This window comes from Halichoerus grypus, chromosome 6 (genome assembly GCF_964656455.1).
Source record: "Halichoerus grypus chromosome 6, mHalGry1.hap1.1, whole genome shotgun sequence".
In the NCBI taxonomy this organism is placed as follows: Eukaryota; Metazoa; Chordata; class Mammalia; order Carnivora; family Phocidae; genus Halichoerus; species Halichoerus grypus.
The window spans coordinates 57,943,832-57,966,202 of record NC_135717.1 but is presented as its reverse complement, the minus strand read 5'-3'; the positions used below and the strand labels follow the sequence as shown (position 1 = coordinate 57,966,202).

The window sequence follows — 22,371 nt, the reverse complement described above, 5'->3', positions numbered from 1 at the left end:
CCCCAATGTGTATTCTTCCCTACTTTGTCATAGATTAATTAACTATATTTGAATCCCTTCACTTTTAATTAATCTATATCATTATTTTTTAAATGAGCTTTTGTAGTCAAAATGTAGTTAGCTCTTATCTTTCATCCAATCTGACAACCTCTGACTTCCAAAAGCAATACATATGCCGCTTATATTTAATGTAATTATTTTATCATTATAACTAAATTAGCAACTTTATTATTTCTCAGTTTGTGTCCTCTGCATTTATTATACTTTGTGCTCTTTACCACCACCCTACTATCATTTCTGCCTTCACCATCTGTTTTTCTTTGTCTTCTAGTGGATTATTTCAATATTTTAATATTTTTATGCACAATTTTAGTGTATCTATTTTCCTTTACTTATATCTTTTTAGTGTTCACTCTAGGGATAATAATATGCACACCTCAGTTTAACACTCTACATAGAGTTTGTTAGCATTTCAAAAAAAATGTAGACATCTTAAAGCTATGGACTTCTACACTCCCAACTTTATGGTATACTTACCATATTTGTTACATCTACATACTTTGAACCCACCAAAGGGATGTTCAAAAATCTGCTTTTAAGAGTCCTGTGTACATTAAAAATCTTTAGAGGAGAAGGTCATTCCATTATATTTACTCTGATATTTATGACTTCAGTCGTTCTTTCTTTATTCCTACTGATAAAATATTCCTCTGTCATTTTTTTTTCAGCTGGAAAATCTGCCTTAGCATTTCTCTTAGAGTAGGTCTTCTGGTGAAGAATTCTATAGTTTCTTCATCTGAGAATGTCTTTATTTTATCTGAATTCCTGAAGGATATTTTCAATGGATATAGAATTCAGAGTTACTTAGTTTTAGCATTTTAAAAATGAGTCTCTATATCCTGGCTTCAATACTGATGGGAAAACTACAGTCTCTACGGACAATGTAGAGACTACTATCTCTCCTAAGCAGAGACTTTGGTGGCTACAGATGAGAAAGAATTCATATGTTACAGAATTAGCTCAGGAAAGCCTCTATAATTGTTTGCTAGGGCTGCCAAAACAAAGAACCACACATCTCGTGACTTAAACAACATAAATTTATCTTCTAATGATTTTGGAAGCTAGAAGTCTCAGATAAAATCACATTAGATAGCTTGAGGACATACCTTAATTTCTGATGTTAAAACAAAAGCCAAAAAATAATATATATTCTTAGCATAAATATAAATACTGCTAAAAAATAGTCTCATGATATTTTATTTAAATCTCTGTTCTATGAAATGGAGCACTTGTAGCTCAGAGGAAAGAAGAATTTATTCAAATTCCCAAATACTTGATACTTAAATAATTGCACATGTTCAGTGTTGAGTCATTTAGTTGACATATATTTATTAAGTGTTTGCTCTGTGCTGGAGATCCACAAAGCACTAAGACACTAGTAACTGTTTCCTCAAGAAACTTAGTGTTTAGCTATGAAAATATATCAATACGGTGCGTGTGTGGGGGGGTGGGAGTGTGGGGGGGAATTTTCTGTAAGAGAAGGCTTCCCAGTAAAGAGACCTCCACTCAGTCTGCTCAATCTGGAAGGATAAGTAGTAGGAGGACAGTCAAAAAAAAAAAAAAGTCATGAAATAGGCAGAGGGAGCAAAGTTTACAAAGATACCCAAGAATAAGATGACACTGTGTTGCTGAACTACCAAGCAGTTTGTTCTGGCCCGAGTCTGGGGATTCTTGTACGACTGTGAAGGAGGAAGTTGGGCTGGTGTGCAAGAGCAGGATCACGAAAGCTTAGAAATTTGAAATCATAAGAATTTATAAGAAATTTGAATTTTGGGCAACTGGGTGGCTCAGTTGGTTAAGTGACTGCCTTCAGCTCAGGTCATGATCCTGAAGTCCTGGTATCAAGTCCCACATCAGGCTCCCTGCTCAGCAGGGTGTCTGCTTCTCCCTCTGACCCTCTTCCCTCTCGTGCTCTCTGTCTCTCATTCTCTCTTTCTCAAATAAATAAATAAAATCTTTAAAAAAATTTTGAATTTTATTCTGGACACAATAAGAGTTATTGATAGATTTTAACAAGTAGAGATTGGTCATATTTATATGTTAGGAAGTATAATCTGGTGGACAGTACATAGTACTGGATAGTAGAGCTGAATAGATCAAAACCAGAATTTTTAAAAATCCAGGGGAAAAATACATACTTAAATGAAGTCACAGTTGGATAAATAATAATGATAAATAAGAGGAGACAATTTGAAAAATGTAAGGACACGCCCTCACCACTATTTTTTAACTAAATTAATACAGGGGTAAGAAAAGGGGAGAATGATTTAAGAATGATTCCTAGGCTACTGAGTGAGACCAGATGTCAATAATTTAAAAAGAGAATATAGGCAAGGGAACAGATTTGAAAGAAAACTGGAATTTACTTCTAAGTATGCTGATGTTGAGTTTCTCTGGAAAATATTTCCTCACACAGCTCATAAACCTGTTCTCCTTGCCTGCCTCTATTACAGAGGCTGCATACAAATACTCAGTTTTATTGGTCTGCCTAGCAACGAAGGTACCCATGTGACAATCATCTAGCCAATAGCATGGCCGAAAACATTGCTCTTTCTCATTTCTGCCTTCCTCCTGCCCTGGATGTGAGATGTATAGAACCTCAACAGTCATTTTAAGAATGTAAGCATGAAGCAAATACCAAGGAAATCCCTTAGTCCTTGACTTTAACAGTATCAAAGTTGAAGAATCACATCATAACTGTCCATCCCCCCTTGTTTTCTTAAGTCACCTAAGAAAACTCCTCTTTTCTTGCATCCAAATGCATTCCTAACTCCACCCTTCACTGGGGTAAGATTTCTGATGGTGATGTCTGGAAAAGGCTGAGTTGGCTCTGCCTACATGTCTCAGATGCACCATGATCATCACCATCAGGACTGCATGAGACTGAAACCACTCTCTATTCAGCTGACACTCTGTCCCAGAGCACTCACTGCCAAGTGCAGTAATCAACATGAGACCAGGACGCATGGTTCCCAAATGCTAGTTTGGTTCTTTCTTTTTTTTTTTTTAAGAGCAAGAGAGTGCAGGCATGCATGCAGGGGCAGGGTTGGGGGTGGGGGGTCAGAGGGAGAGGGAGAAAAAGACGGAGAGAGAGCAGGCTCCATGACCCTGAGATCATGACCTGAGCCAAAATCAAGAGTCCAGTAATTAACCAACTGAGCCACCCAGGCGCCCCAAATCCTAGTTCAATTCTTAAACTTGAGGTCGGCTGGCTTCACAAAAAGTGTCCTGAGAACCTTTTTTAAAATGCAGGCCCCATCCTCAGTGATTCCCATCTAGCAGTCTGGGGTAAAGCTCAGAATCAATCACTTCTCTTTTTGATTCTGGTGATTGACTAGGGTTAGTCTATCATTAGAGCCTCTGAACTTGACTAGAGAGAATCATTTGGAAATTTAATGTTATATAATATTACCATCTCTCACATCCCTACCATTTACAAAATGCAACTCCAACCAAATATCAATCTTATTCCATTACACTTTATTCTTTTTCTCCATTATTAATCCTCATGCTGCTTTGTCTTCCTCCCAAAAGTTTAAATATGCCATCAACCCTCATTCTATTTGAAAAACAAAAAACAAACCTCCCTGCACCCTCAACTTCAAAGAACATACTGTGTGACCTTACCTGGATACTGGCTTTTTCCAAAAAGAAACTACTTCTTTGCACTTCTCCAGAGGGATGACATCCTTTCCCAATGCCCCAGTAAACACAAGGCCTAAAATTAAAGTCGCCATTCTTCTAAATCCCTGATGTTGATTCATTTATTCTTCCATGTGTAGAAACGTCTTGGCTCATGACATCCAACTTACTGCCCTGGGTCATCCATGCATCCATATTCATGGAAGACTTCAGTTTGGGATTTCAAATCTCCTCTAGTCCCAAACCTTGTAATGTTGTATGAATTTAATATCCATGTGAAAGGCCTAGCCAATAATTTCGCTTTAAAATTCATGCCTTATCTTCAGTAAACTTTATTTCCACACCACCTCAAAAACAATATGGCTGTAACATTATCTGGAACTATCGTCTTAGAAATTATAGACACCAATATTTTTTCTATTTGACCATGACCTTTCATTGAATGTCCAACTTCTTGTGCTCTCACTCCTGTGACTATTGCTTTTTCACTTCTATAGTGATCTTATAGAGCTCTTTTAAGTGCTTACTAAAAATCTGGCATTTGTCTTTGGAATATTTATTACGGTCCATCTACATTGGCCTTTGTCCCAGTAGATGGATCATGGGTAATTAAGGAAATGGCTTTGGTTCCCAGGTCCAAAGATGGAGAGAAAGTTCATCTGTGAAATGATAGCAGAGTCCTATTACAGGCGATGTCAAGTCCCAAGCACAACCCCAGCATGCTCCTGTGTACATTTGTAATGCAAAGTTTCAATGGCAGAGGCCAGGTCCTAATTTTCCTTACAGTTAGGAAAAGTCCAGCCAATAGCTGATTTCATTCCTTATTTTCTTTTGGGGGTGATTAGCTAGACTGAGCAATACATAGGACTACTTGGGGATCATGTTTGGCAGATCTCAGTTTCTGCAGAAACTATAAAATGAGATATATAAAGATCCTGCTGAAGTGATCACAGTTAGGGACTAGCTGCCCCATTACAAATCAAGCCCAAGCTGGCCGCGCTCTGGACCCAGGAATACCATGCAGGGTAACAGAAGAGAGAGCACGAGGAGAGACTGAACGGCAGAACAGACGTAGTTGTGTCTGCTCTGCCTGCGGGCAACAGTATGTTCTCCCCTGATCTATTGCTTCCCTTCCGATAAATCCTATAAACGTTACCTTCTGTCAGTGAAAAGGCATTGAGGTTTATACTTCTAGGAAATGGGTGGAGCTTACAGTCTGCTCCCTTAAAGTTCTCCATTTCAATTTATCTATATTTCAATTTATCATATCATATCATGATTTCTCATCTAAAATATACTGAGAACTGAAAATATAAAAATGAAAGAAATCTTTTCGTGTTCCAGTGTGGAAGGAGCTGTCCGCAGCTCCTATAAAACCCTACCATGGTCTAAGTGGCAAGAGACACATTCCTATAAATCTCTTATCATACCAGCACAAGTGCTACTTAAAATCAAAGCATAATACAGGCATCCTTTATCAAGATTCCTTGGTCTCCTTTAGGTAGATCAACTCATCTCTTCTGTTCTTGAAACGTAATTGACCACAACTACCATATCTTTGTACCAAATTAGAACTTAGAATCCTCTTTACAAAATAGCTGTCTTTATTATGCTATATCATAACATTTAAAAAGGAAAAAATCTATCAACTATCTATAATCGTATATATGATTCTTGCATGATCATTAGACTAAATTAATTTATCCTGACCAATTGATAATTTGAACATTAAGCTTTTCTATTGAGAACAATATGCATGGTGAATTGAATAGAATTCAGTTAATATAATCAAAGGACCAATATGGATAATTTTTTAGATCTGATATATGTGGCTTATTGATTTAGTTGTTTCAGTCTAAATAGAAAATAGATTATAACTAATATCTCTCTCCACTTGTGTCTTTCAGTGGAAGAGTCAAATCAATTCCCCAAGAAGACAATTTCAAGCCTAGAGAAGCCAGTTTTCACCTAGTCTCCTAAAGGGCAAGGAGTTCTCTTGGTGAGATTTAACTAGCCAGTGTAAACATTGCTACAGTGTTTCAAATCTGAGACTAAATTATCACTTCAGCTCTTTAGAGCATCAGACTCAGTGAAAAAATAGCCTATTTTCACTTCTGGCATAAACCTAGACATTGTTATACGATGGAAAATAGCCCACTTCACAACATCAGGCAAAAAAAAAGGAAAGAAAAAAAGAAAGAAAGAGCATTATACAACGCTTTCATTTCATTCAAAGAATGAAAGTCATTACACAATGTTAAAAATGCACTGAATTTATATACAGAATAAGGATCAAAATGAGAAAAAGTTCTTACCATTTGCAGGCAAGCAGCCTGAACCGAAAGATATATCATCAATAGCTATGACTTCATCCTGTTCAGGAGTTGAAATTATTTGACCTTGAAAAACAACCTGCATAAGAAAAACAAAACAAAAGCACAAAGCAAGGAATATCACTGTCTCACAGTCTTATAGCACAGAGCCTACAAATAAAAAACATGTCACTTCCTAGAAACACTTTGGTGACCATGCCAATTCCAAGTGGAAAGAGATCCACGCATACACTCTCAAGGACAAGAAAATATAGTCATCTCTGTATCTCAAATGTCTACCATAGGTTATGTAACATGTTTGTGAAATGAAGCAATATTCATCTGTTTTTTGCCATCTAATCATCTCTGGTTCGTATGTGTTCATACTATTTAGTATTTACCAGCTCTTGGACCCAGCTCCATCTTGATCTCTGGTTCTTGGTATTTTGCAATTGCGCCCTATTTCTACCCCTGGTTCTCTAAATTTTGTTCACAGACTTGCCTTGGATATCCTTGTGCTATATCCTTCTGTGCATTTTCTGCCATTATCTAAACAAAACTTGGGACAGTGACTAGAAATGATTGTGCAGTGACTTATTATTAAAATGAGTGAATGTGAGGGGTATTTGTGTGGCTCAGTCGGTTAAGCATCCGACTCTTGATTTTAACTCAGGTCATGATCTCTGGGTCCTGGGATTGAGTCCTGCATTGGGCTCCATGCTCAGTGAGGAGTCTGCTTGAGGATTCTCTCTCTCTTTCTCCCTCTGCCCCTCCTCCCACTCACACTCGCTCTTGCTCACTCTCCCTCTCTCTCAAATAAATAAATAAATCTTTAAAAAATGAGTGAATGTGATATCGTGATGTAAATCCAGCCCAAGCCTGCACCAAGAGAAAATACTCTGGTATAATAAATCTGAAAAACTTAGGAAGAAACTACCCTCCAATTTCATAGTTACTTAAATCAACAGAAAATTGCTGTGGTGGTGGAGAGTATTATCCCAACCTCACTAATGAATACCAGTGATGTTTGAGGCTTAATTCATAGATGCATTAAACTGTGTGCATTATTTAGCCTTGCTTATAATATAAACATTTTATTATTTCAAAATGTCAGCACCGCTTTTTAGCTTGACAACTGATCTGCATACAGTAGACCCTAGCAGATCATTTTGTCATAACACATTCTCTTTACAACGTGATGTACTGATATATTTCCTTTCAAACCAGATGCTATCTACTAGACTATTAAAAATATGATGTGAAACATCCACAACCTATCGAGTAATATGTCAACATGTAGCCCTAAGAGAGTCATCTTTTCTTCACATAAAACAGAATAACCATGTGACTACTTGTAAAGCAGGACCATGTTGGAAAAGGCCTATCAAAGACTGTTGTGTAGACAAAATAATCCACTTGGCATCTGAAAAGATGAGCTCTGGTTACACATTTGAAATAGAAAGTTTTGAGGAAAAATAGAAATAGGATGGGAAAAGTACTTGGCAAACAGTAGTAACCAACTTCAAATGTTTTTACTTACAGATTGCGTGATCTCTGGTAGAGACTAGATCTTTCTGGGAATACATACATGAAAGTAGATTAAATGTGACTAATCTCAAGTAAACCACATCTAGAAGACAATAGTTACTGAGTTTAACCTCAAGGTTTATTTGTAGCACCCAGCAGATCAACTTTTACAAAATCCCTTTACAGTGTATTAGTATCACGATCATGGGAGAGTTTTACATGCATACTTATTGATTATTTTCTCAGTATTTTATTTCACTACTTTCCCAGAATTTTCTGTAAACCTAACTACTTAGTTTACAGTTTTAGTCATTCTTTTTACAGTTTCTAAAAATTTAGTTTGTAGATTCCATTTAGTAATAAAATTAGTGGATATCTTTTGCTATTTAACATTTTAATATTACTTCTGATACTAATATAGTTTTGGTTATTAGATTTGGGCTACTCTTTTTTTTTTTTAAGTACGCTCCACGTCCAGTGTAGAGCCTTACATGGGGCCTGAACTCAGGACCCCAAAATCAAGACCTGAATGAGATCAAGAGTAAGATGCTTAACTGACTGAGACACCCAGGTACCCCAATTTGGGCTACTCTTAGTCATGGAATAATCTTATGTTTGTATTGGTGTAAGATTCAATGAATGACTTTAGCTGTATGAATATAATAATCTGCAAACATTTTGCATCCCTTTTGTGACCTAACTTACAAACATTTAAAATTGTGTTGCAATTTTGCTTTGCTGTTCAATAAAAAGCTGTTTCAGAGGGGAAAGAAAAGACTGTTAAATAGAGATGATTTTATCTGAGGGCAGAGAGCACAGTGGCTAATGTATGTGTTTGGAAACAGACTACTTAGGTTCAGATCCCAGCTATACCACTTAATAGCAACAGGACCTTAGAGAAGGTATTTAACATCTCTGTACCTCACTTTTCTTCTTTGTAAAAAGGTACTGATAAAAATAATAAGCTATTGGGGCACTTGGGTGACTCAGTTGGTTAAGCATCTGCCTTCAGCTCAGGTCAGGTCAGTCCTGGGATTGATCCCCACGTCTGTCCTTTGGGCTCTCTGCTCAGCGGGGAGTCTGCTTCTCCCTCTCCCTCTACCCCTCCCCTACCAGTTCATGCTCTCTCACAAGTGAGCTCTCTCTCTCTCCAATAAATAAATAAAATATTTAAAATAGTAATAATAAGTTATTACCTATATGATAAGATTTATGCAAGGATAAATGAGTTATTACATGTATATCAGCACTTGGTATATAGTTAGTATTAAAAAAGTGTTACCTATTATTGTAACACAGAGTTATCATAAAGTATTTAAGCTATTGTATGAATAGCGTGTTTATAGATAAAAAAAATCTATTCTCTACAGATTAAAAATTCTATCCTTCTTGAAAGCCTTTTCACCTGTTTTTGCCAAACTAAGAACACATCAGTGGTAACCATATTTAAAGAGAGAAGCAGAAGTAAGTGTGAACTAATCAGCAGTCTCTTTCTCCACACTCTCTTCTCAAACCCACTGATCTTCAGGGTTTCAACTGTTACCCTGAAACACAAGTTTATATCACAAATGTCAATCGCCTGTCTGAGCTTTCTGCCTGCATCTCCACAGCGTGCTGGACATTTTTACCCAATGACACAAAGTCGCTTCTAAGTCATAATATTTTTTCCCCTCACACTGGACCTGTCCTGTGACTCCCATTCTCTGACAATGGCACCAGAAGACTGCCACTTTTCAATGCTCCAAACTCCAAAATGGCTCGCAGAATCACGTTCTCTTCCAGCCCCACATCCAATCCATCAAGACCTGTGAAGCCCTCTCTTTTTTCTGTTCCTACTTCCTCTCCTGTATCTTCACTCCTGATCTAATGAAAAGGCTTTTAAATGACCTTCTCACCTTCAGTCCTCTCCAACGGAGTTTGCGATATGTATATTTGCTTAAGTCAATTAAATTATACGTTAACTCGGTCTAACTGAATGAAAGTTAGTGTGAAAATTGGCTGCCATTTGAGCCCACTGGTACAGCAAGAGGAAATGTTTTTCTTAAGGAGAACACTATTTCTCTAAACGTAGGGAAAGTCACCAATGGGTCTGTGTAGCTATAAAACTTAAGACCCGGGGCGCCTGGGTGGCTCAGTCGTTAAGCGTCTGCCTTCGGCTCAGGTCATGGTCCCAGGTCCTGGGATCGAGCCCCGCATCAGGCTCCCTGCTCTGCTCTGCAGGGAGCCTGCTTCTCCCTCTCTCACTCCCCCTGCTTGTGTTCCCTCTCTCGCTGTGTCTCTCTCTGTCAAATAAATAAATAAAATCTTTAAAAAAAACAAAAACAGAAACAAAACTTAAGACCCATCAGACATAACTCAATACTCAAGTTAAATATATTTAAACAGAAAGACTTTCCAGAGATTTTGGTTGGGATCCTGAAAAAAAGGGTGGGTTGAACTAGCTCAAGAAAGTGGAATCTCAAGAAGATTTTTTTTAAAAGCCAGGTCTAGGGTCAGAAGCCATGTTTTCATATGGTATGGTAGTGGTATTTCTAAGAAAAGTGAGGTCTAGCATTCTTTGTTTTCCCCAAAACTTTGGCAAATAAGTTTTTCCAAACATCCACCTCATTTTAACTGTATCAGGGGAAATAAAGCAAAGAGTAGCAAACTAGCAAAGAAAATAAACCCCGATAATAGCGTTAGAAATTTGGCAACATCACAGAAGTCAGGTATGGGCTACACTGATCCAATAGTAAATAACAGACAAATTGCTTTCACCCCAAACATTTTAAGAGAAGATGGCCTCTAAGGGAGGCAAGGGGTCAGCGCTCAAGTGCTTTAAGATCTAAATCTTCAATGAACCTTTGGCAGTAGCCAAATAATGGACATGAACTCACTTGGATGACACTAATAACTGCATGAACGGAACCTCTTGTAGTTGTATTTATCATATTAAAGTTTTCTTAATCAGTAGTTTGCATTCGATATTATTTTTCAAGCAAACATGTGAAATGCAAAAAGATGACAGTAATTTTTTGCCATCATGTGTTCACAGAGCAAATATTCTTGACTTACAAGGGAAAATGACTCCAATTATGATTTAGAAAAGTTTGGGAATAGAATTTTTTAAGTTAATGATTTGTATTTATTTTATTTTTATGAATAACTTATCTTTCATCCATGTTCATAAAATCTATTGTTTCTGAACACAAGGCTGCTAAGAACTCTTCGGCAGGTCGAAATAAAATATCAACAAAATGACAAGTAGGTAATAGCATATTAAAAATGCTCCAGTATCTTTTTAAAATTCAGGCACTGACTTCGCATTTATTTTGAGAATCCAAACATTGGATGTGAAAACCACAGTCAGTGATATACTTAGTAATACAGTATTCATTCCTTCCTACCCATAAAACCAATACATAAGCACCTTCAAGAACAAAGAAAAGGAGAGTGAGGGAAGGTTTTACTTGCATCTGAGACTAAATTTCTGCTATATGTGTAGCCTGGTTTATTCTCTGCTTCTGCAAATATTTTAGGACAATAGCAAAATGAATTGCTTAAGTCTACAATTTTGAGAAATGCAATTGCAGTTAATCAGCAGAATAATGTGTAATAATGTTGTTTTATCCAACACAGCAGGCAAAAGAATATTTAATGAGTCACCTGCAACATATTTGGCCAAATCTAGAAGTTGGATTTTTTCTGTCTATATTTTATAAATCCTTATAATGCTTTAACATGATAAAAAAATGATCACGGCTCAGTGAATAAATGATTGGGATGTGAAATCAAACTATACTGGGTTCTAATCTGGATGGAATTTAATAGGTTAGTCCACTCTCTGAAGCTCTTAATCCTCATAAGAACAGTGGGGTGAATTATAGTTCTGATTCAGAAGACTGCCATGCAGGGCCAATAAAATAATATATACAAAGGACTAAATGCAGTGCCTTACATATAGTAAGTGCTCAGTAAATCCTAGATGTTATTACTCCTTGAACATCTTCAGAACTTTCTTAAATGCTGCTATCTTTGTTGACTAGATGCATAAACGCCATTCCTTGTCATGTTGCAGTATTCCCTCAGAAATGAATGGGCTTCAATTTTACTAAGGCATGGACCTCGTACTTTACAGATAAAGGTAATAAAGCCCCCACATGACAACAGCCAGATCCAGAGGCTTTCTCAGAAACCCATCCTAAGCCAGGGTCCAGCTGAAACTAAAATCTCCTATGTGGATATTTCTAAAGGAAGCATGAATGACTTTAAAACTGTCCGAAGGCAGCGTGGAGGGGAAATTGCAGAAAACAGAGTAATTCTCGGAGGCTTGTAAACTGATGAGGCAGCAGCTATTGTCTGGAGACACTGATTACAAAATGCCCTCAAATAAGCCTCTTGCTAAAACTTTTCAGGACGAAGCTACGAGAGGGTGGTGGGTAGTATGACAAGCATAGTGCATCTCTGTGGCCCAGCTAAACAAAAGCATGTGAACAGCTGCTACCTGCAATCTTAAAGATTGGTGTAGCCAAAGGATCCCAAGAGAGTCATACGCTTTCCTAAGTTTTACAAAGCCTCTAAGGTAGAGGCGCTGTTTTCATATCAGCAATAAAGTATTTTGGCAAACAAGTTAATATACTGCACATGCATCTGCTTTTGCTGGAGGCACTGCCGCATTTTAAAGCACCCAAGTGAATAACCTCGCTGCCTCAGCTACAGCTCAACGGCCCTGGAGGTGATATATTTGGGAGTTTTAAGTTTTATATTAGCTGCTACACATATTTAATCATCAGCCCCTGCAATGTGCCATTTGGGAATGGATGTCTGGGAAAAACAAGGAAGTTGTTTTAAAAGGTTTAACACACAAGACTCAGCAGGTTCCAGCTCTACCCAACATCCAAGTCTCTGTCCGTCTACCTGCCAGTAAAGACCTTGACCTTAAGTTGGAGACAGAGATGAGAAGACACAAAGCTTGGCAAAGATAGGTTAGGTAGGATTCTTTTACCATCGATTCTGAAGCAGAGTCAGAAAAGATGTGTAAATGCTGACAAAGTTTATACACAAACTCCCATTTCAGTCATCAAAGTTTATGTGAGCATACAGACAGAAGGGACTTCAGCAAGTCCATCCTTCAGCATCCAGTCATTGTGACTCAATCCCCTCAAAAGCACTCTTGGCTCTGTTTTGTTGCTCTTGTGTTTTGTTTTGTTTTGCTTTGTTATTGAGAGAAGACAGAGAGACATGGGGAGAAAGAAGAAAAGTGTTAAGAAATAAACTAGGGGTGCCTGGGTGGCTCAGTGGGTTGAGCATCTGCCTTCAGCTTAGGTCATGATCTCAGGGTCCTGGGATCAAGCCCTGTGTCATTGGGCTCCCTGTTCAATGGGGAGCCTGCTTCTTCCTCTCCTTTTGCCCTTCCCCCCTCCACTCATGCTCTCCCTCCACTCATGCTCTCTCTCTTTTTCTCTTTCAAATAAATAATAAATAAAATCTTTTTAAGAAAGAAATAAACTAGAAACTTCTCTAGCAGTTAATGACACTTGAATATCCACTACAAATTAGATGCATTATTGGTGCTCAAAGTTCTCAGTCTGCGCACACACACACACACACACACACACACACAAACACACACATACCAAATCCAGGAACACATAGTCTCTCTTCCACAGGCCTATCATTAATCTTCCCCTTATAAACTATCTATCAGATAAGGGGTTAATATCCAAAATATATAAGAAGCTCATACAACTCAATAGTGAAAAAAAAAAAAAACACACACACACCAATAAAATAGAGATCATTCCAAAGATAGACATCATTCCAAAGAAGACATACAAATAACCAACAGGTACATGAAAAGATACTCAACAACACTGATCATCAGGGAAATGCAAATCAAAAGTACAATGATATATCACCTCACACCTGTCAGAGTGGCTATTATCAAAAAGATAAGAGATAATGTGTTTGGAAAGATGTGGAGAAAAGGGAACCTTTGTTCACTGTTGGTGGGAATGTAAACTGGTGCAGCCATTATGAAAAACAGTACGGCAGTTCTTCAAACAACTAAAAATAGAACTACCATATGATCCAGCAATCCCACTTCTGGGTATATAACCAATAGAAATGAGATCACTACCTCAAAGAGATATCTGCACTCTCATATTTATTGAAACATTATTTACAATAGTCAAGACATAAATAACCTAAGTGTCCATCAACAGATGAATGGATAAAGAAAATGTGGTATACAGATATATAAATTCAGCCAAGAAAGGAAAGAAATCTTATCCCTTATGATAGCATGGCTGGAACTTTGAGGGTACTATGCTAAGTGAGAAAAGTCACAGAAAGATAAATACTCTATGATTCACTTATATGTGGAATCTATAAAAGCCAAATTCACAGAAACAGAGTAATTTTTAGTTGCCAGAGTCTGCATGGTGGGGGAAATGGGGAAATGTTGGTCAAAGGGTACAAACTTCCAGCTATAAAATGAGTAAATTCTGGGTATCTATAAGCAGCATGGGGAACATAGATAATAATACTGTATTACATACTTGCAAATTGCTAAGAGAGTAGATCTTAAATGTTTTTAGCATGATAAAAATTGTAATTATGTGATGTGATGGATATGTTAACTTTATTGTGGTAATCATTCCACAATGTAGATGCATCAAATCATCACATTACATACCTTAAACTTACACATGTATCAATTATATCTCAATAAAGCTGGTAGAAAATTCTTTACGTGTACTAGGAACATTCCCTGAATCCCACCTGGTGCATCCTGAGTGCTCCAAGTGAGTCTTTGTTAAATAAATGACTCAATCATTCACAGGAAGGCGTAAATGCCTGATGACTTAAGATACTCTGCCATCCCCCTCTCTACACATACACCAATATATTTAACTTCAATGGAGTGCAAAGCTTCAAATGACAGAATTATGTTTCCAACCATACAGTTCCTCTAAAGTCCTATCACCTAGGTGTCATTTAACCATCTATGAAGTGACTTTCTCTGATCCTCTTTGGATCCCCATTTAGTTTATAAAAGCCTGAAATTTCAAACTATAGTGAATTTATGACAGATCAATTAAGAAAATGTGCCATTCTTACAGCTTATAATTCAATTTTATAATAGAAATCCTGCTCATTCTCCCATCCTTCCTCTTATCACTCAAAATAACTGAAGTTAAAATTCAATCCAATTCAATCCCTATAGTTAAGCAAGTGCTAAGTCCATCCATCACATAGCAGATGATTTTCTGCTATGTATCAAAATTATAAAATTGATTATTATACTATTCAAATAATAGATGATAAAGGAAACCTGCTTTATCCGAGTTGGCTAAATTGGCCTGCAAACCAGGTTTAAAAAAGCAGATTCATTCAGAATAAAATGCTTTAAGATCCTGTTTTTAATGGGAAATTTTTCTTGGCTCTCTCAAATGTAAAAATATGCAATGCGTTACCAAGAACTCCTGTAATAATCATTAGGTTATAATTTCCACCATACATAAGTTTTATTAGGCTGAATAAATAAGTTTGTCTTTTATAGGCTTGCACGGGCTTTCATTCTCAAAATTATTTTGGAAAATAAAGACTGTACTGAATAATTTGAGTTTAGCCATGAAATGAATATGACAATTATTCTACTTCAACAGCATTTGGAATTAGTATTTAAATCAAATAGTCTAATTCCTCATTACCCAATATAACCCTGTTCTCTCAAAAGCATGAGAAAAGCCTGGAAGATAAGTAATTCTTAAGAATAAGAAATGAAAAAAAAGAGGAGGTTGGAATAGTAAGAGAAATAGAAAAAGAAGGGGATTTAAGAAATTAAGAAGATAATTAGAAAGATATAGTTTACTGATATATAAATGTATGTTAATATATTTCAGCTTTAGTTTTTATACATAAATTTAAAACCTTCTTTTAAAGGTGTCTTTTAGGGTGACTGGACATCCCAATTTCCTGAGACTTTGGTTTCAGTGCTTGAAAGTCCTGGCAAATCCCTCAGTCCTTGGCCAACTGGGACAGTGGTCATCCTACTTTTAATTCATCTGTTCTTAATGATATAGGAAAGGCATTAGGGTTCGAAGCCAGACAGCCAAGAAAGAATTCTTGAGACTTCTTTGGTGGAAAAAGGCAGTTTTATTAAAGCATGGGGATAAGACCCATGGGCAGAAAGGGCTGCACTGGGGGTCATGAGGAATGGCCCATTATATACTTTCAAGTTGGGAGGGGGTTAGGGGTAGTGTAAGTCTCTAAGGAATTTTGGAAGCAAGGTTCTAGGACCTTGAGAGCACTAGCTATTGTTGGGAAAATGTCATTTACTACTGTCTAATAAAACCTGAGTCATGAGACCCTTCAGGTGTATATCAGTGGGTCATATGCTTGGGGGATGACTGCCCACATGTATCTTGGGGGTAAAGATAAAGGAAGTTTCCAAAGGAATTTTTATATGTTAAAGTAGACTTAAAGGGTCCCAGGGGTTGGGCTAAGATTGCCTTTTGCCCTTAGCAAAGTATTAACATCGAGGCAGCTGAGTCCCTAGAGGAAGGTCACTCTGCCTGTTTCAAGGACTTGTCAATGGGCTGTAGGGAGTAAGGAAATTTAATAGTTTTTCTTCTGCCTTTGTTTCCCACATCAGTTAAGGACTTGTATTTTATCATTTTTCCTTCAATGTTACAGTTAGAAAATACAACACACATACCTGAAATTTCTGGTTGCTCTGGATGTTCATGACATTTCTCTCCCACTGATTCTGGAGCCCAGCTGTGTTTTGCCATAAATGCTGAATGGGACCACCACATGTGGTTTGAAGGCCAGCCATTAATTTGCCACTCCCTTGGCTGGAGAAGTAATAAAATGCAATCTGTGAAAAATAAGTAATGTCCGAACAATTAACAGAAGTTCCCAAATATGAAAAGTATTTAAAATGCTGTGTGTTTTCAAATACCTGACAAGCATGTTGGTTATTCGTCGGAAGAAAAACTCTGCTTCTTAAGTCTGAGGAAGTAGAACCCACTTTGGAGACCAGTGAGAGGAAGTGGGCTGTTGGCAAAAATAGTCCACATGTTACAGTCAGAGCAATCTTCGGTAAACTTATTTAGTACACCAGGCAATCATAATTCAGGCCCATAGCCACATTAGGTCAATATATTTCTGTTTCAAGAATGAAACATTTAACCACACCATTTGCTTTTGCAAATGGTCTGACTGATTGTTTTATGTCATTACATTCCCCAGCAAAACAGCTCATTGTGATTATACTCCCTATAATACTATTATGGGTTGCAGTCCATGATCTAATTTATCTCCTGTAACATAGAAAGTTATAGCCCTGCAAAGAGGGTATCCAGGGAAAACACTGTACTGGGATCGCCCAGCAAAATAAATGAAAAATTCAAAGGAGATCATTGTTTGCTGTGATTTACTCTAGAAAGAATAGGATCGAAGAGTCCCAGCTTTCCCTGGGATCATGGAAAACGATGCAGAGCCCGGATGCTCTCCCACATGTTGCAGTGCAGATTCTGCCAGGGAACCATTACTGTTTAGAAGGCTAGAACATAAATGTGGACCATTTCCTGGGCTTTCATAAATTTCCTGCAATGCTTGACATGGTTACAGCGTATAATCGGGGAACCACTGTGTTCTACTACTCTATTGGGTGTTTTGCTATTTGTCAAAAGGAATGAAAAAATGATGCTGTGGATGATTATGATAACCTATCTACCAAGTTATTCCATGGTCATTTAAAGCTGGGTTGGTATCAAATTTAATTGTCACATCGAGAGAATCAATAGTAAAATTATGAAATCTAAGAAACCTCTTCTTCCCTACACCTATTCCAAAATTGTACCCTAATTAAGTAGAAAATAATGACATTAATGATTGCTATAAATATGGTCAGAGGCATAATTGAAATCCCTGCAATAACAGAAGACCGTTCTCAGAATGTACTCCCTGGAATAATTATATAAACATAATTTAGATGAAGAGCTGGTATTACAGTAATACAGTGGACAATCATTAGTTTGCTCTTGCTTTGTGTTGTCAGACAAATGCTAAGCAAATGAATAATCAAATAAGCATGAGTTATTATATTTACTATATAGTATATATTATTATTTAAATAAGTGTTATTGCAATAATATTACTAGCAATACAAATGAATAGTATTCAGCTGGGTGGCTCAGTCAGTTAAGCATCCGACTCTTGAGTTCAACTCAGGTCATGATCTCAGGGTCGTGACATGAAAGCCGCTCATGAAACCACAAGCTCAGTGTGGAGTCTCCTTGAGATTCTCTCTCCTTCTCCTTCTACCCCATCCCCCACTTGCACTCTAAATAAATAAATAAATAAATAATATATAAATAAATAAATATCTTTTTTAAAAAGGTGAAGTTTTATTTATTTTTTTAAAGATTTTATTTATTTATTTGAAACAGAGAGAGAGCACAAACGGGGGAGCTGCAGGCAGAAGGAGAGGGAGAAGCAGGCTCCCCGCTGAGCAGGGAGCCCGATATGGGGCTCGATCCCATGGTCCTGGGATCATGACCTGAGCCGAAGGCAGACACTTAAGTGACTGAGCCACCCAGGCGCCCAAAGGTGAGGTTTTAAGTTCAGAAACAGCTTGGGATCTTTTGAATTTGTCTAGGAATAAACTTTCTTTTTATGGGCAAAAACAAAGCAGTGTTCAAAATGCACCCAATACCGACATCTGATTTCTACCTTTAATTCCGCCTTAGTGGCAATAAGCATTTTTTTAAATGCATACTCAATTTTACCTTGCTCCCTATAGTGTGAGTATAGAATTTCTTTAACTCACTGATGTTCCTTAAAGAAAAATACTATCTTATGGAAAACTCTCCTTTGTGTTCGAAAGCACTTTAGTCATCATGTCTATAAGTATAAAAGAAAGAAAGAAGCACATCCTTGCCAGCATAAGTTTTTCCCACATGTCCATTCCTTCATCCTATGCCCCCTCCTACTGCTGCTTCTAACCACTGAGAAGAGACTTAAGAAGCTGGTAACCAAAAATGGACCCAGTGTTTTCTGCACACACTCCTCTTACCCCTGAAGTAGCCTATGAACAATCATATCACGCACATATATGCAAACATCACTGTCACCATTGTAAGTTTCCTATTAATCCCTACCATATTCATCTCAGTTTGTTTATATGGTTCATATATTCCCATTTTATGACTGCATCCATAAAAGCAAGAGCATAGCATATCTTTAAAACATATTTCAAATAATCTCATGGTAAAGTGTTAATTATCAAAATGACAAAATAAGAACAAGCAGTATGATTTTATTGAAAATGTTAATGTTTATATTAAAGGTCTTTCAAAGAATATTTTTTTCTCAGTTGTTGGGTAAGCATTGGAATAAAATCCCAAAATAAACCAAGATTGATGACCCAAAAAAAGGAAGTATATAAAATATGAAAGCAACAAAAACCATGAATCAAGTCTGGAGGGCTAAATCCAACAACTTTGGCAGTGAATTCCACCACCCTTGATCCTCAAGGAAGATAAGGTAGAATTTTCAGTCTCACTTTCATCAACTATTGACAGGCAGCCTTGCATTTCCTCCATTCTCAAGTTTTAAGTGATTAATAGGAATGAGTGTGAGCAGAAGAAATATAAATCCTATTGCATGTTACAGAACAACCAACTGGCTCAAAGGAACTTAAAAAATTTGAGTATTTTGAGTGAAATAATATCAGTCCTTGAGAACACTTCTCCAAAAATCAGGCTGCAGGAATGGATGATCATGACAAGGTCCAAGGCCTGAAGCAAAGGTTAAGCGTCAAAACTTTTCGAAAGGCAAAAGTGTGTTCACCTATGACAGAAATATGCTAAGTTCAGATAACAGAGAGGAAATAATAGTCTTCAATATAAACTTTTTCCAGTTGGTAATTTCTATTTATTAAATTCTGTTTCCATTAAATCATAAGTTTTTTCTCATACCCTCTCATTAAACTAACAAGCTCAACACAACCACATAATATTTGCTAAAACCCTATCTCTTAAAGGACACCCTCAAATAGTAATCTCTTAAAATTGCTGGCAACTTACAAATGAATGCAGCCATATCAATTTAAGCCTGCTTTTGTGATGAAGAGCTAGAGGGATCACTCCAGTGGATCATAAAACTTGACCATAAACATGAGGGTGATGTTAACAAAAATGCCAATGTAAAGACCTCTGAAAATATACTCCTCCATACAGGCAATGAAAAAAAAAAAAAAACTGGCAAGTGAATTTTATGGTTTTTCACTGTTTTGTTTTGTTTTGTTTTGTTTTGTTTTGTTTTAAGTAGGCTCCACACCCAAAATGGAGCCCAACCGGGGGCTTGAATTCTCGACCCTGAGATCAAGACCTGAGCCAAAATCAAGAGTCAGATGCTCAACCAACTGAGCCCCCCAGGCACCCCTTACGGTTTTTTAACTTGCCTTATTCCCATTGCCCACTTCCAGCTCCATAACAACTTTGAAAAGTAGCAAGCCAGCGTGGCAACCACAGCAATGAGCAGAAAACACAGCTCTTTCAAAGCCTCATTACCAAATAATTGTCATTATTTGACATATTCGGTATTTTCCCGAAAGATCCCACTTACAAGGCTGGAAATTCACCACATTAATACTTTGCCCAGTGCAAAAAGCCTCCTTCCCAGCAAACATTTGAGCCAGCTGGTTACCCTGTAACATGCAATAGGATTTATGTTCTTTCTGCTCACATTCATTCCTATTAATTATTAATTATTAATCACTTACAACTTGGGAAATGGAGGAAATGTGAGGTAAGTATTTTAATTTTATAGTTGCCTGAGGTAGCATATAACAGTTGGAGCTCAAATAGTCTAACCAAATTATAATTTCTAGGGCAACCACTAATAAAGTAATTCAAAAAATACATAGTGAAAGGGGTGCCTAGGTGGCTCAGTCGGTTAAGCGTCTGTCTTCAGCTCAGGTCATGATCTCAGGGTACTGGGATCAAGCCCCACATCAGGCTACCTGCTTAGCAGGGAATCTGCTTCTCTCTCTGCCCTACAGCTTGCTTGTGCTCTCTCTTGCTCTCTCTCTCTCAAACAAATTTAAAAAAAATAAAATCTTTAAAAAATATATATAGTGAAAAAGTAAATTAACAGGATAGACTACAAAATATCTATGTAACAGAAAACAGTAATGGAGGAAAAGAGTAACAGGAAAGACATGAGACACACAGAAAACAAACAGCAGGTGGCAGGTGTAAGTCCTATCTTAGCAGTAGTTATGCTATATGTAAATTTATTAAAGTCTCCAGTCAAACTCTGAGGTTGACATGTTGTATAAAAGTATGATCCAACAATACAACTACCCCAAAAGGGTGAATATAAGTGGATATAAAAACCATAACATATAAACAATAAACAAAAGGAGAGCTGGAAATTCGGGGGAAAAAAGATTTAACACACACAAAAAAATTGTTATTAGAGACAAACAAGCACAATTTATAATGATAAAAGAATCGACCCATCAAGAAAATCTAATAATTATAAACATATACACCTCAAAACAGAGCCCTAAAGTATATGGAGCAAAAGCTAGTAAAAGCAAAGTGAAAATAAACACTTCAACAATAATAGTTGGAGACTTTGGTACCCCATTTTCAAAGACGGATAGAACACCCAGAAGATCAGTAAGGAAACAAAAGACTGAAGCAACACAATACACCTATTAGACCTAACAGACACATACAGAACACTCCATTCAATGACAGCAAAATACTATGTTTCTACAGTGCACACAGAATATTCTCCAGTGTACACCATATTTCAGGCCATAAAACAAATCTCAATATATTTAACAAGATATGAATTAAACAAGTATGTTCTACAGCCACAAAGGAGTGATTTGAGTTAATAGCAGAAAGAGATGTGGGAAATTCCCAAGTATGTGGAATCAAATAACATACTCCTAAATAACCAATGGGTCAGGCGCCTGCGTGGCTCAGTTGGTTAAGCATCTGCCTTTGGCTCAGGCCATGATCCCAGGGTCCTGGGATCAAGCCCCACATTGGGCTCCCTGCTCAGTGGAGAGTCTGCTTCTCTCTTTCCTTCTCCCCACCCCACTCGTTATCTCTCAAATAAATAAATAAATCTTTATAAATAATCAACGGGTCAAAGGGGAAATCAGAAGAGAAATTAGAAAATACTTGAGATGGATGAAAATGAAAATACACTGTATCAAAATGTATGGGACACAGTTAAATCAGTGCTTATAAATAAATCTGTAGCTGTAAATTACTAAATTAAAAAAAAAAGAACGTTTTTAAATCACAGTCTAACCTTCCACCTTACAAACCTTAAAAGAAGAGCAGACTAAACCGAAAGCCAGCCAAACTTTAATTTGATATTAGAGCAGAGATAATGAAATTAAAAAAAACAAACAATAGAAATAAAATAAACAAACCAAAAGTTCGTTCTTGGAAAGATCAACAAAATTAACAAACCTTTTACTAAACTGACTAATAGAAAAAAAAAAAAAAGACCCAATTTGCTAAATGGGTCAGAACTACCAACCTTATAGAAACAAAAAACTACAGGGTAATATTATCAATAATTGCAAGCTAACAAATTGGATAATGTAGATGATATGACAAATTCCTAGAGAGACACAAACATTGACTCAGGACCAAAGCTGACGCAAGAAGAAATAAAAAATCTGAATAAATTGTAACAAGTAAAGAGAATGAATCTGTCATCAAAAAGCTTTCCACAAAGAAATTCTCAGTCACATAAGGATTAACCAGTGAATTCTATAAAACATTTAAACAAGAATTAAAACCAA

At 36.9% G+C, this 22,371-nt stretch overlaps 1 protein-coding gene across 1 annotated transcript in view; it reads right to left on the bottom strand.

Annotated features, from left to right (window-relative positions):
- Nucleotides 1-22,371, bottom strand: part of MALRD1 (MAM and LDL receptor class A domain containing 1) — an 806,170-nt gene that overhangs the window by 738,592 nt on the left and 45,207 nt on the right. The window contains exons 4-6 of the mRNA XM_078074136.1: nucleotides 16,489-16,583; nucleotides 16,243-16,404; nucleotides 6,018-6,114 (exon numbers count right to left, since the gene is read on the bottom strand). Of these exons, the coding sequence (XP_077930262.1) occupies nucleotides 6,018-6,114; nucleotides 16,243-16,404; nucleotides 16,489-16,583 (354 nt within the window). The remainder of the gene's footprint in view (nucleotides 1-6,017; nucleotides 6,115-16,242; nucleotides 16,405-16,488; nucleotides 16,584-22,371) is intronic.